At 60.0% G+C, this 14,139-nt stretch overlaps 1 protein-coding gene across 1 annotated transcript; it reads left to right on the forward strand.

Moving 5' to 3' along the window:
• The first annotated feature begins 266 nt into the window (after nt 1–266).
• B3GNT7 (UDP-GlcNAc:betaGal beta-1,3-N-acetylglucosaminyltransferase 7) lies at nt 267–3,343 on the forward strand. The gene is made up of 2 exons (XM_055121993.1): nt 267–389; nt 1,411–3,343. The coding sequence occupies exons 1-2, from the start codon at nt 379–381 to the stop codon at nt 2,594–2,596; spliced, it is 1,197 nt and encodes a 398-aa protein (XP_054977968.1). The 5' UTR covers nt 267–378; the 3' UTR covers nt 2,597–3,343.
• Nucleotides 3,344–14,139: the final 10,796 nt, after the last annotated feature.

Below are 14,139 nucleotides of genomic sequence, written 5' to 3' on the forward strand. Positions count from 1 at the left end.
ACCCCGCCCGGCCGCAGGGAAGGCCCCTGGCCCCTCGGGCTGTGCCCCCCCCCCCCCGGGTCGGAGAAACACGGAGCGGGGCCTGGCCGGGTGCCGGCGGGGCGGCGGGGTGGGCGGGACGCGGGGGAGGATGCACGGCCGGGGGGCGGGCAGACCCCAGCGGCGGACGGGACGGCCGCCCGGAGCGCGCGCGCTTCCTCTTCCCCGGCGGCCGGGACGCGGGGGCCGCAGGGCGCGGGCCGGTGCGCGCGGCCCGGCGGGCGCGAAGGGGTTAAGGCACCTGGGCCGCCGCCCCCGGCCCCTCCCCGCGGCCGCCCGCCCCGTCCCGCCGCCCGCCGCGGCCAGAGCCCGACCGCGCGCCCGCTCGCCGGGGCCGCCATGTCTCAGTGGTGAGTGGGGGGCGCCGTCGGGCCGCGGGGGTCCCGGGAGGGCGGGGACCCCCGGGCGGGCCCGCGCCCCGCGCGCCGCGGCCCCTCGGGGCTGACCCCCCGCAGTCGGGGCGGCCCGTCGGGGGCGCGGGGCCGGCGGGAGCGGCTCGGGCGCGCCCCGCACCCCGACCCTGCGCCGGGGCAGCCTGGGGGTCTCCCGGGGAAACGCGGCGGGGAGGGGACCCAGCCTTCTCCGCGGGCGCCGCCTCCCCCCCATCGCCCCGCCGCCGCGGCAGCCCTCCCGGCCTGCCCAGGACCCCCGGAACCCCGGGCCCGCTGCCGCTCCGCTCGGCCCGGCCGTCTCCCCTCCCACCCCCACGGGAGCCGGGGGTCCGGGGTCCCCGGCGGAGCCCCGCGGGCGCTTTGGCCAAGCCTCATCCTGCAGTCGGGGGCAGCGCGGTGTCTTGGCCGGGGGCCGAGGGTCCCGATAGGGTCCCGTCCTGGGGCAGTGGAGCCGGGCGCCCTGCAGTCTCTCCAGGATAAAAGCTTGGGGGGCCCGGGGTGAGGGGACAGCTGACCGGGTACAGGTGGGACTCACGCGGGGAGCAGCCCCCCTGGCCAGGCCTCCTCCGCCGGCCACCAGGGGCAGCCTGGGCCAGTGAGGGGCCCGTGTGGAGGGACAGGCCCGCACCCGGGCCCCCCCGCCCCCCAACCGGACAGCAGACGGGGGTGCCGCACGCGTTCACCGCGTTTGTACAGGGGAAGGACAGCAGATGGACGGGGTACAGGGTGTTCGAGGGCACCCCAGGCCCTCCAGCCTCGCCTCTGCCATCACCCTCCCTTGGGGGGAAGTCAGGAGGGGGAGAAAGTGGGTTTGGGGTACCACAGAGGGCCCTGAGTTTGAGTGCCTGAGCTCCGGGGGGGGGGCAGGGTGGGGAGAAGGGAGGGAGGGAGAGGGAGCAGGACCCCCCCACTCCCCCACCCTTCTGGCTGGGAAGATCCCGGCGGCCTCACCACCCGCTCCCCCGCCTCCCCCCTGCAGGAAGAAAACCATCTACAAGAGTGTGTGCCTGTCCCTGGCCGTGCTGGTGGCCGTGACCGTGTTCCAGCGTGGTCTCACCCCGGGCCAGTTCCTGCCGGGGCCCGCAGCGCTCCAGCTCAGGCTGCACAAACCCAGGGGCCCCTTGGCGCAGCCCCAGGACTTCTGGAAGACCCCCGAGGATGCGGCGCCCCCCACGCCAGCGGCCTCCCGGGGGCCCCGGGCCTGGGACGTGACCAGCGTCAACTGCTCGGCCAATGCCAACCTGTCGCAGCAGGCCTGGTTCCAGGGCTTGGAGCCACACTTCCAGCAGTTCCTGCTGTACCGCCACTGCCGCTACTTCCCGCTGCTGCTGAACCACCCCGAGAAGTGCCGGGGCGCCGTGCACCTGCTGGTGGTGGTCAAGTCGGTGATCACGCAGCACGACCGGCGCGAGGCCATCCGGCGCACGTGGGGCGCGGAGCGGGCGGCGGCGGGCCCGGGGCTGGGCGCGGTGCGGACCCTCTTCCTGCTGGGCACGGCCTCCAAGCGCGAGGAGCGCGCCCACTACCAGCAGCTGCTGGCCTACGAGGACCGCCTGTACGGCGACATCCTGCAGTGGGACTTCCTGGACAGCTTCTTCAACCTGACCCTCAAGGAGACGCACTTCCTCAAGTGGCTGGACATCTACTGCCCCCGAGTGCAGTTCGTCTTCAAGGGGGACGACGATGTCTTCGTGCACCCAGGCAACGTGCTGGAGTTCCTGGCGGGCCGGCGGCCCCAGGAGGACCTGTTCGTGGGGGACGTGCTGCGGCACGCGCGCCCCATCCGCCGCAAGGACAACAAGTACTACATCCCCGTGAGCCTGTACGGCAAGGCCAGCTACCCGCCCTACGCCGGCGGCGGCGGCTTCCTCATGGCCGGCGGCCTGGCCCGCCGCCTGCACGGCGCCTGCGACTCGCTCGAGCTCTACCCCATCGACGATGTCTTCCTGGGCATGTGCCTGCAGGTGCTGGGCGTGCAGCCCACGGCCCACGAGGGCTTCAAGACCTTCGGCATTTCGCGCAACCGCCACAGCCGCATGAACACGGAGCCCTGCTTCTTCCGCTCCATGCTGGTGGTGCACAAGCTGCTGCCCCAGGACCTGCTGGCCATGTGGCGCCTGGTGCACAGCAACCTCACCTGCGCCCACCGCCTGCAGGTGTTCTGAGCCCGAGCTCGGGCCGGGGCCGGTGGACACCGCAAGGGCGGGCGGGCGGCCTGGCTCCCCGCCGCCCCAGCTCAGGTACAGAGCCAGGCCGGGCCCCGGCTGGGCCCGTGGCCACCCTCAGAGAAGAGTCCCCCCTGCCCCACGCCCTGGTGCCCCCCGGGTGCCTCTCCCCGGAAGTTGAGCCTGTGCTGGCTCACAGGTGCCCCTCCGTGCCCCGCCCCACACCCCGCCACGGTGCCTTGGCGTCAGCTGTGCCCTGTGAGCTCCGTCCCGGCCTATCCCTCAGCCCCGGTGGCCACCCTGACTACCTCAGTGACCCTCAGAACCTCCAGGGGGGGCGGCTGCCCACCCCGCCCACGGGCAGAAGAGCAGTGCTCGGCCCCCTCGAAGCCCGACATGGTGCCGTCAGGGCCCCCTGCAGCCTCTGCAGCCCTGGGCCCCGGATGTGGACGTTCCTCCGACTGTGAAGTTTATTTATGAAGAACCGGGAGGGAGAAGGCGCCAGGCCTGCCGGCCCCCCGATTCAGTGGACCACCTGCTCGTCGGCCTCCCCCGAGCACACCCATGCCTGGCAGCCCCCTTCAGAGCCCGGCCCGCACCCCGCTTTGCGGGGCCCATGCAGACCAGCGTCTGCCCCTGTGGAGGGAGGGCGCAGCCCCGGCTCCTGGGTACTCGGCAGGGGCGGGGGTGGGGGGCAGGCTGACCCCATGTTCCTCGGCCTCTGACACTGGTCTGACCCAGGGGTCGGCCCTCCTCAATAAAGGCTGGTTTCCCTGGTGTGGCGGTTCCAGGGTGTCATTCTGCCTGCGGGTTGATGGGGTAAAGCCCTGTTCCCCCCCCCTTCCCAGCTGGGGTTCCCGGGACCCCTGGCTGGGCTGGAAGGAGGAAAGGACCGAGGCGACATCCCTGGGGTCAGTCTAGAAGAGGGTACAGTGGACAGTGCGCCGGAGGCCCCCAGGCTGCCCCCCATAGCACCCCCGGCCAGCCTGGAAGCATCGCTGAGGTGGAGGAGGTGGGAAACTGCCCAGGGGGCCATCACGGCTGGGGGGGCCCTGGGCCACTTAGCTCCAGGTGGGCGGGCAGCACCCAGGAAGATCACTGGGCCCAGTGAAGCCAGAGCCGCCTGTTGGGGAGCTCGGCGGGGAGGGGGTCCCCAGGCTGGACCCCAACCGTTGGGCAGGATCTTGGAGCAGAAGAGGGGCCAGAATGGTCCGCCCTCCCTCCACATGGGTGCGAGCCCGGGAAGACTCCTTCCTCCCACCAACTCTCGGCCAGCTCTAATCCGTGTATCAGATGAAGGTGGCTGCCCGAGAAGCCCAAATGCACACATACGCACACGCGCGCACACACATATGCACACACACACACACACACCGAGAAAGAAGCAATCTGAGGGATCCAGGAGAAGTGGATGGGGCTGGGGGAAGCAAAGGCAGGCCTGGGGGTCGCCAGACCTCAGTCCAGAGAGGGCAAGGTTAGCGGGAGACACTCAGGAGACAGGGGTGCCAGTCCAGGGGGATCCCAGCGAACCCAGAGGAAGGGTGCCCCGAAGGAGTCACGCCTGGTCCTGAGTGCAGGGTGGGCACTGACGTGTGTGGGCTGGGGGGCGCCTCCCATCCCGCCTCAGACCCTAGGGGCTGGCCATGGGCTGGCTGAGGCTGGGGTGCAGCGGGAAGAAGGGCTGAACCCACTGGAGGGGCCCTGCAGGACCCCAGCACAGGGCGGGGAGAGGCTGGGGGGCACCTGGGCCACGTGTGGAGAAGGCGCTGCCCACCAGCAGGGGGGACTCGTGCGGGGTCCGGCGCTGGGAAAGGGGCCTGGTGAGAAAGGCAGACCCACCTGGATTAGGGTGCTCTCAGCGGGGAGGGCACTGGCCTTGCCCGCAGCAGTCCCGGGTTTGATCCCCCAAGCTCGAAGGAGCAATCCCTGAGTATCACTGGGTGTAGTTAAAAAAAAAATGGGTTGTTCAGTCAGAGCTGGGGTGCTCAGTCAGTGTTAGGGGCTCAGAGTCGGGGTGCTCATAGTTAGGGTGCTTAGTCAGCTGGGATGCTCGGTCGAGTCGGGGTGCTTGGTCAGAGTTAGGGTGTTCTGTCAGAGCTGGGGTGCTCAGTCAGTGTTAGGGGCTCAGAGTCGGGGTGCTCATAGGGTGCTCAGAGCTGGGATGCTCGGTCGAGTCGGGGTGCTTGGTCAGAGTTAGGGTGCTCTGTCAGAGCTGGAGTGCTCAGTCAGTGTTAGGGGCTCAGAGTCGGGGTGCTCATAGTTAGGGTGCTCAGTCAGCTGGGATGCTCGGTCGAGTCGGGGTGCTTGGTCAGAGTCAGGGTGCTCTGTCAGAGCTGGGGTGTCTGCTGAGCAGGGAAGAGACCCGGATGTCCCTAGCCTGGGACGCATCTCACCCCCAACCTCCCATGTGGAACTTGGGGGCAGACACGCAGCGCCCAGCACCAGGTCAGAACAAGGCCTCCTGTCACTGATCCAGTCCCTCTGCGAGGACCCCCCCCACCGGAAGAGGGGGCTGGTGACTGGGACCACTGTCCTCCGCCGGCCTCTGGCCCAGCTCCAGGCTCCCTCTCAGCTCACCAATGTGTCCTCTGTCTGCCCGAGAAAGAAACACCCCCCAAAAACGTTATTCTGGAAGGTTCCAGAACATTCAGTTATTCACAGTCCTGCTTCTGGATGAAGACAATAGCAAAGACAATAGCAATGACCACTTCATGGAACAAATAGCACGCGTCATTGGAGTAACCCGTCCATATGCCACATACCCTAGTGGCAGGGAACCGGAGCAGGGGCCGGAGCAAGTGCAGAGAGGCACTTACCTGGCGTGCAGCCAACCCGGGTTTGGTCCCGGCACCTCAGGGACCCCGAGCCACACCAGGAGTGATTCATGAGCCCAGAGCCAGGAGTAAGCCCTGAGCACTGCTGGTTTTGGCCCCCCCAAGAAAAAATATTGAAGGAAAACAAGAACATCCCCAAATGTGCCTCTTTGCTGCCATGACGCAGAGGAAGGGGCTGAGTGTTTTCCTCCCAGGCAAAAATTCCAGCCCCGGGGCTGGAGTGTTGGCACAGCAGGTAGGGCATTGCCTCGCACGCGGCCGACCTGGATTCCGTCCTCAGCATCCTATATGGTCCCCCGAGCACTGGGAGGAGTAATTCTTTAGTGCGGAGCCAGGAGTAACCCCTGAGCATCGCTAGGTGTGACCCAAAAAAAAAAAAAAAAAGAAAAAAAGAACTCACGCCCCAAACTGGGATCACCCCTCAGAACATGTTCCCGGTGGAGCTTCCAGCCTCGTCCTGGGAATTCTCAGGGCTCCCTTGGGGAGGGCAGGAAGTCCACACTCAGGACCCCAGACCCCTCTTCTCTTCATCCTCCTCCCCCAAAGGACAGCTGAGCCCTGTGGCTGCGGCCTGCTGGGGAACCCCCACAAACTCTGACCTCTCTCCACTACCAACTTCGGTGAGTCCCAAACTGACCTCTGGGAGCCGGTGATGGGGCTGCCCTTGGCCCCCAATTCCTGAACGGCCCACCTGCCCCCTCTGCCCGCATTCCAAGAGGCCCTGAGAGGGGCTTTTGTGCAGCCTCAAAAGGTCCTTTTCTGTCTGCCCTCCAGCGGGCTGAAGGTGTCTGCTCCCCGAATTTACATGACTAAGGAAGACCCCCGAACAAAGACAGCCTGTTCCTAGGTGACAGCCACCCAGACTGAGGACAAGCCAAGGAAGCTTCTGGAACCCTGCTATGCACCACTTCAGGTGATGACAAGGGTCCCAGGGTGACCTGAGCCCGAGATAGGGATGCTCTTAGCCCAGGTGGAGCTCCCTGGAGAGCCCTTCCCTTTCTCTCGCAGAGGGGTGGGAGTGGATATCGGGGTTCAGAGTGCTCCCCCACACACCTAGAGAAACACTGTTCCCTGTGTGATTGCAAATTTGGGACTTGGGTGTTTGGGGGACTGTGGTATTAGCACTATGAGATTTTTTTTTTTTTTTTTTTGCTTTTTGGGTCACACCCAGCGATGCTCAGGGGTTACTCCTGGCTCTGCACTCAGGAATCACCCCTGGCAGTGCTCAGGGGACCATATGGGATGCTGAGATTCGAACCTGGGTTGGCCGCGTGCAAGGCAAATGCCCTACCCATTCTGCTATTCCTCCAGCCCCAACTATGAGATTTTTTTTAGGGGCAGGAGAGCTAGTACAGCGGGTTAGGCACTTGCCTTGCACGTAGCTAACCCAGGTTCAATCCCCATTTGGTCTCCCAAACCCACCAGGAGTGATTCCTGAGTGCAGAGCCAGGAGTAACCCCAGAGCATCGCCAGGTATATTAATAAAATTAAAATAATAAAACAGCAATAATAATAAAAAGTTTTTAAAGGGAGGGGACCCAGAGCTATCGTACGGTTGGTAAGGTGCTTGCCTTGCATGAGGCTGACCCAGGTTCAATCCTAAGCACCACCAGGAGTAATTCCTGAGTGCAGGGCCAGGAGTAACCCCTGAGCGTTGCTGGGTGTATCCCAAACCACCACGCTGCAAAACACAAACAAAAAAAGACTAGCCCCAAGCACTATATACTTTTTAAGGGGACCTGAGTGGCCTGAGCCATAGTCCAGTGGGTAGGGCCATTTGCCTTGCAGGTGGCTGACTGAGGTTCGATCCCGGGCATCCCATAGGGTCCCCCGAGCACCACCAGGAGTAATTCCTGAGTGCAGAGCCAGGAGTAACCCTGAGCATCACCCAAAAAAGCCCCCAAAAAAGGCGGGGCGGGGGTCTGACAATAGTAGAGTGGGTGAGGTGCCTGCCTTGCACACAGCCAGCCCAGGGGGAGCACTCGTATGTTCCCCAGAGCCCACCAGGAGTGACCCCTGAGCAAAGAGGGAGTAAGCAGTGAGAGCACTGAGTCTCTCCGCAGAGACAGCACCCTGGGGTGCTCAGCGGGCACTGTTGCTGAAAGCTGGCCCAGTCTCCTTCTTCCTCTTCAGACTTTGCTCCCTGGTCCTCTCAGGTTCCCGGGGGCCAGGCATTCCTGGGAATGCTTATCTTGTCCAGAGGCCTCCCCTGATTTCCTCCTGCTGGAAAAACCAGTTTTCCTCCTCTTGCAATTCAATTCTTCCCCTCCATGTCAGGACGGGCTGCTCCAAGCAGCCTGTGAACCAGCAGAGAGGCTGCCGGCATAGGGGGGTAACATTCATCTTGAGCGTTGTTGTTCTCTCTGCGGAAGCTCTTTACTTGCCTTTTCCCAGCAAAGCGCCTTTCCCCAGCCGCAGGTGGACTCGGAACTGCAGCCTCGCAGGAGTTCGAACAGCCGAGGCTGCGGGCATCTCCTGCAAAGTTTGCAGCCCCGAATTTACTTCCCTTTTCCTCAGGGGCTGAGCGCAGAGCTCCGGCCTTCCCTGAGGGGCTCGGCTGACTTGATTGCCCCGAGTGAGCTTTGCAAAAGTCAAGTCCCACCTGTTTGCAAGTCCCACCTGCGCAGAGCTGCTGGGACCTCGCGAACTTGCAGGCGCGCTGGGCCTCAGGGTGGGCGCAGCCTTGTGGGGGACGCGGGTGCAACTCGGGCAGCGCCCCCCGGGGACTGTCCGGCCAGGACTGGGGTTCTGCGCCTGCTGGGCTGCAGGGACCTCCGGGGAATGTCTTCACGCTGTTCTGCTCAGGAATGCCCGGAATTCCTGCGCCCGGCCCCGGGCTGGAAACCGGCAGATAGCGGGGTGCGGGCATCCCAGAGGTCACTGCAGACCTGTCTCTCGCCCCTAGCTGCAGTGGCCCGCGGCTGTCCCAACCCCCGACGCTGCCCTGGCCGCCCTGGACGTGGGCACGCGCCCCGCAGGGGTTCCACCAAAGTCCTTTGCTCTCGCACGAACCGCGCTCCGGTGCACGCTCCCGCTCGGACGCCCCTCGCCAATCCCCAGGCCCCCCTGCCCCCCGCACCCGGGCAGGCTTCATCGCGCGTGCTGGGGTGAGGGTAGTCTCCACTGCACCCGGGCCGGGGTCTCAGGACCCGCAGCAGCGCCCCTCCGGGGCTCCCGGGCATCAGCGGACCGTCCGCGCCCCGCGCCCTCCTCGAGCGGGCAGGCGCGCCCCCCGCTGGCCACCAGGACGTGGTGCCGCTGGGAAAGTCGGATTCCTGCCGGTAATGGAAACCTGGGTCTTCCGCGTCCTCTGGGGACAGGTGTGCCTCAAAACACGTTGGACAGAGCCAGAGGTAGTGTTGCTTGCCTTGCACGCAGCCACCGGGGTCGCTCCTGGAATCGCTTATGGTCCCCTGAGGACCACCAGGAGTGACGTTTGAGCATAGATACACACACACACACAATCACAGCAATCACACACACACTCACACGCAATCCATGCAATCACACACACAACCACACACACGCAAGCGCACACACAATTGCACACGCAAACTCAATCACACATATGCAATCACACACACTCACACGCATGCAATCACACACACACAGTCTCACACATACACACACACATACACATGCGTCACACACGCACACACACCCACCACCTCTGCAGTGTGACTCAAAAACCAAGAAACAAATGAAAACCTAAACTGGAAAGTGTCACACCAGACTGTTTAGGATTCGTTTCCTGAGAACTGGGATTCTAGCTGGGGGGTGGGGGGTAGTATTTTTTTTTTTATCCTTTTCTTTCTGGCTTATCTGTGTAAGACTTGGGAGAGGGTTTGGCCCCAAACCTAGTTCTTGGGGGCCAGTCCTGGCTCTGTTCTGGGGTGTAACAGCAAGGCGAAGGCCCTGATCCCTGCTCCATGCCCCCAACTCCAGAAAAACCTTCCAGGTGAGCAGGTGACACTGAGCGAGGGTCCCCACAAACACGGTGGTCTTCCTAACAGGAAGGTGGCTTTAGGGTGCCAAAATCCACCTGCCGAGGTGGGGGGTTTTCAAGGGAAGGAGGAATGCTTCTGTTTGCTGATTGTTTTGGGGGTCACTGGCTTCCTCCTGGCTCTGTGCTCAGGGGTCAGTCCTGGTGGGGCTGAAGGATCTTATGTGGTGCTGGGGATCGAACTCAGTCAGCCAAGTGCCCGGCAACACCCTTCCCCGCTATCCTACGCTCCAGCCCCAAAGCTGCTCATTTTGTGCTTGACAGAGCGAAAGGCCGGCGCCCTCCCCGGGCCATTTGAGGTGGGACTTTGCTGTCATTGCCTCTGTCCAGTGTCTGACCCCTCCTGAACAAGCTATTCTGCGACCCACATTTATAAAAGCAAACCTACAGCAGCCAGCATTGCAGGGGTACATCTGGTTGCTTGCGCATGGCCCACCAAGCATCCCGTAGGGTCCCCCAGCACCACCAGGAATAATTGCTCAGTGCAGAGCCAGGAGTAACCCCTGAGCATTGCCAGGTGTGGCCCCAAAGCAACAACAAATTACTGGGGGGTTGGAGAGGTGGTTGGTGGAGGATCCGCACCAGCACCCCTCATGTAGCTGACCCAGCTTTGACTCCCAGCACCCCATGTGATCCTCCGAGCACCACCAGGAGTGGCCCCTAAGCACAGAGCCAAGAGTAACCCCTATTGCCAAGTGTGACCTCCCCCAACAACAAAAATGAACATACACATGATAGGTATTTTAAACTACTTTTAATTTGTTTGAATGTATAATCTACATTCAATAAAATATAGAAATCATCCCTATGGTTGACTTTTGTGAGTTGTGACATCTGAGTAGGCATGACCCCAGTGAAGATCTGGGCACTTTCCATCACCACAGAAATTCCCTTGAGCTTTTCCGGCAGAGACCAGCACTGTCTGACATCACTCACAAAGGTTTTCTGACTAGTTCAGTGTTTATTCTGCTTCATAGAGTATCTGTGCCTGCTGTCCTGAGTATTTTGTAAATTCTTACTACAGAATAGTGTTCTACTGTGCTCTGGACCCCAGACCGGGCCAGCAGCACCGGGGAGCCAGACGGAGGAGGTACAGCCGGTACGCCTTCTCCAGATGGAGCCCCGGCGACAATGAGCAGCAACTAACATGGCTCCGGGATGTGGGACTGGGACAGCTCCGAACCTCGCCCGCACAACCTTTTCTGAAAAATGAAAACATACAATCTGTTGATGCCATCCAACATGTCTGCCTGTTGGAGGAAAACCTCGAAATAATGATAGTGAGATCCCTGTTGAAAATTGAATGTAATCAAAGTAAGGAAAGAGTAAAGTGAAAAATGTCTGCCACACAGGCAGAGGGGGAGTGGGAGGGGGTATGTGGGAGGTTGGTGGTGGATCAAATATGAAAACTTTGTAACTGTATCTCAGTGATTCAATAAAAAATAAAATTAAAAAAAAGAATAGTGTTCTACTGTCCTAATTTCAGTTATTCATCCATTCTCCTCTTGACATGCAAGCGAGTTGCTTCCAAGTGTAGACTACTAGGAACAAAGCTGCTACGCACCAGCTTATGAGTCTTTTGGTCTTGAGGCCACACCCAGCGCTGCTCGGCATCACTCCTGGCTCTGTGCTCAGGTGTCACTCCTGCTGCTGCCGGGGCTGGAACCAGGGTCAGCTACGTGTGAGACAATGACCTTCCCAGCTGCCCCATCTCCCCGGCCCTATCCAAGTCTTAATGAAATGCTCTTTTTTTTTTTTTTTTTTTTTTTGCTTTTTGGGTCACACCCAGCGATGCTCAGGGGTCACTCCTGGCTCTGCACTCAGGAATTACCCCTGGCCTGCTCGGGGGACCATATGGGATGCTGGGAATTGAACCCGGGTCAGCCGCGTGCAAGGCAAACGCCCTATCCACTGTGCTATCACTCCAGCCCCCCTCTTTCCTTTCTTAATCCACGTGAGGAGGCTGGAGTGATCGTACTGGGGGAGGTCATTTGTCTTGCATGTAGCCCACCTGAGTTCATTCCCTAAATCCCATATTGTCCCCAAGCACCGCCAGGAGTAGTTTCTGAATACAGAGCCAGGAGTAACCTCTGAGTATCACCAGTATACCTCCCTCCATAGACCCCCCTCCAAAAAAAAAACAAAAAACCAGTGAGGGGCAGAGTTATAGTACTGCAGGTAGGGCACTTGCCTTATACGTGGTTGACTAGGTTTGATGCCAACCCCACATATGGTCCCCTGGGCCTAGCAGGAGTGACCCCTGAGCACTGGCAGGTGTGAGCCCTACCACTGAGTCACAGCTCAGCTCCTCTTGTGAAAGTTTCTTTTGGGTCACGCACAGCAGTGCAGGGAAGGACCAAACCCAGGCCCCCCTCAGCAAGAACCGAGCCCGTTGACTCTCCAGCCCATTTTCTGTTTGGTTTTGCTTCCATTTCTGTTTGGGGGCTCCAGGGGCCGCACCTGGTGGTGCTCAGGAGTCACGCCCTGCTGGAATCTTTCCTGAAGTGTTTCCTGATGAGCATCTTACTGTGATAAAGCCCATGTATTTTTCCCCCCCGAGGATGTTAATACTTTTGTGTCCTAAGACAACTTTTCCAACCCTTGTTTTAGTTTTGGTCACACCCAGCACTGCTCAGGTATCAGTCCGGGAGGCGGGGCTCAGGGACCATAAATTGTGCCAGGGATCAGGGCTCAAACCCCAATCAGCTGCATGCAAGGTGTGCCTTACCCACTGTATTATCACTCCAGCGCACCCTTGGTAGTTTTCTGCCAGATTATATTTTGTAATTTTTTTTCAAAAAAAAAAATTTTTTTTGGCTTTTTGGGTCACACCTGGCGATGCTCAGGGGTTACTGCTGGCTCATGCACTCAGGAATTATTTCTGGCGGTGCTCAGGGGACCATATGGGATGCTGGGAATCGAACCCGGGTTGGTCGCATACGAGGCAAATGCCCTACCTGCTGTGCTATTGCTCCAGCCCCTAATCCATTAATTTTTTTTTCATTTTTTTTTCTCTTTTTGGGTCACACCCAGCGATGCACAGGGATTACTCCTGGCTCTGCACTCAGGAATCACCCCTGGCGGTGCTCAGGGGACCATATGGGATGCTGGGAATCGAACCCGGGTCAGTCGCATGCAAGGCAAACGCCCTACCCGCTGTGCTATCCATTAGATTATGTCTTTTTAATCCATTAATTTTTTATACATAATTTGAAACAAGCTTTTTTTCCTGTTTTGGGGTCATACCTGTCTGTGCTCGGGGGAGCCTGCAGTGCCGAGGAACCAGAGCCCCCGCATGAAAGCCAGTGCTCCAGCCCACTCAGCCCCGGGCCCCATAGTCCTGCTTTGAATATGAATAGATGGTTTGCTCAGCACTGTTTAGTGAAAACACTCCTTTCCCTATGGACTGCCTTGATGGCTTCTTGATTTGGGGGCCACACCTGGCAATGCACAGGCTTACTCCTGGCTCTGTGCTCAGGAATCACTCCTACTGGTGCTTGGGGACAGTATAGGACAGAACCCAGGTTGGTCACGTGCACAAGCGTCCTACCCGCTGTGCCTCTGTCCAACCCCTGCCTTGGCAGCTTTATCAAAAATCAGTTACATCTAGGGGCCAGAGTGATAGCACAGCAGGTAGGGCGTTTGCCTTGCACGCGGCCGACCCGGGTTCGATCCCCGGCATCCCATATGGTCCCCCAAGCACTGCCAGGAGTAATTCCTGAGTGCAGAGCCAGGAGTAACTCCTGAGCATCACTGGGTGTGACCCAAAAAGTAAAAAAAAAAATCAGTTACATCTATTTGAAAAATCATTTCCATGTTCTAGGCCGTGTAAACACAAAAAGGGCAGCAGCGCTCTCTCCCGCCACCCGCGTTCCGTAGTCTTATGCCGCTTCCCCCACCCCGGGGAGATCGATGGCGATGGGCAGCCGAAGGAACGAGGGCCAGGCTGGCCGGTCTCAGTTGCAGTTTATTCCATTCCCGTCTCCATTCTCCTCTGATTCTCCTCCTGCTTCTCCCTCCCCCATCCTACTTCATTCTCCTTCCCGATCTCTCATCATTCTCCTTCTCCTCCTGGCTCTGGCTCTGGCTCCCCCGCCCCAGCCCACTCTTACAGCCCCGTTAAATCCCCAAGCATGAGGGGTTGGGGCTTATACATAGGTGTGGTCACAATTCTTTCCCTCGGGGGATGCTGCTTCTAGGACAGATTCCCATACAGCAAGATGACCCGCCTAAGGGCGAAATGCCATCTAGGGGCTCTAGGGGTCCTAGTTTCTCCTTTTCTTAGTCCAACAAGCATACATTCATAATATTAGTCATTTTGTATGGACACAGTAAGAGATACATTAAACTTATAGGATTGCTCTCCTGGGGTCATCTCGATCTCAGATGAGTGCTCAGGCCAGATTAGTCTTTCCTATCCCAAGCAGAGTCCTAGTCTCGTTATTACTTTTGGATCATGACAGCATTTGTCCATGATCAAGCTTTTAACTTAGAGTTAAGAATCGTGGTGCTTTTGCCTGGCCCATATTGATGCCAGGGTAGCTCACAGCTTGCCCTGGGTCCTTTTTTTTTTTTTTTTGCTTTTAGGGTCACACCCAGAGATGCTCAGGGGTTACTCCTGGCTTTGCACTCAGGAATTACTCCTGGCAGTGCTTGGGGGACCATATGGGATGCCGGGGATTGAACCCAGGTCGGCCGCGTGCAAG

The sequence above is a fragment of the Sorex araneus genome, chromosome X (assembly GCF_027595985.1).
Source record: "Sorex araneus isolate mSorAra2 chromosome X, mSorAra2.pri, whole genome shotgun sequence".
Classification (NCBI taxonomy): Eukaryota; Metazoa; Chordata; class Mammalia; order Eulipotyphla; family Soricidae; genus Sorex; species Sorex araneus.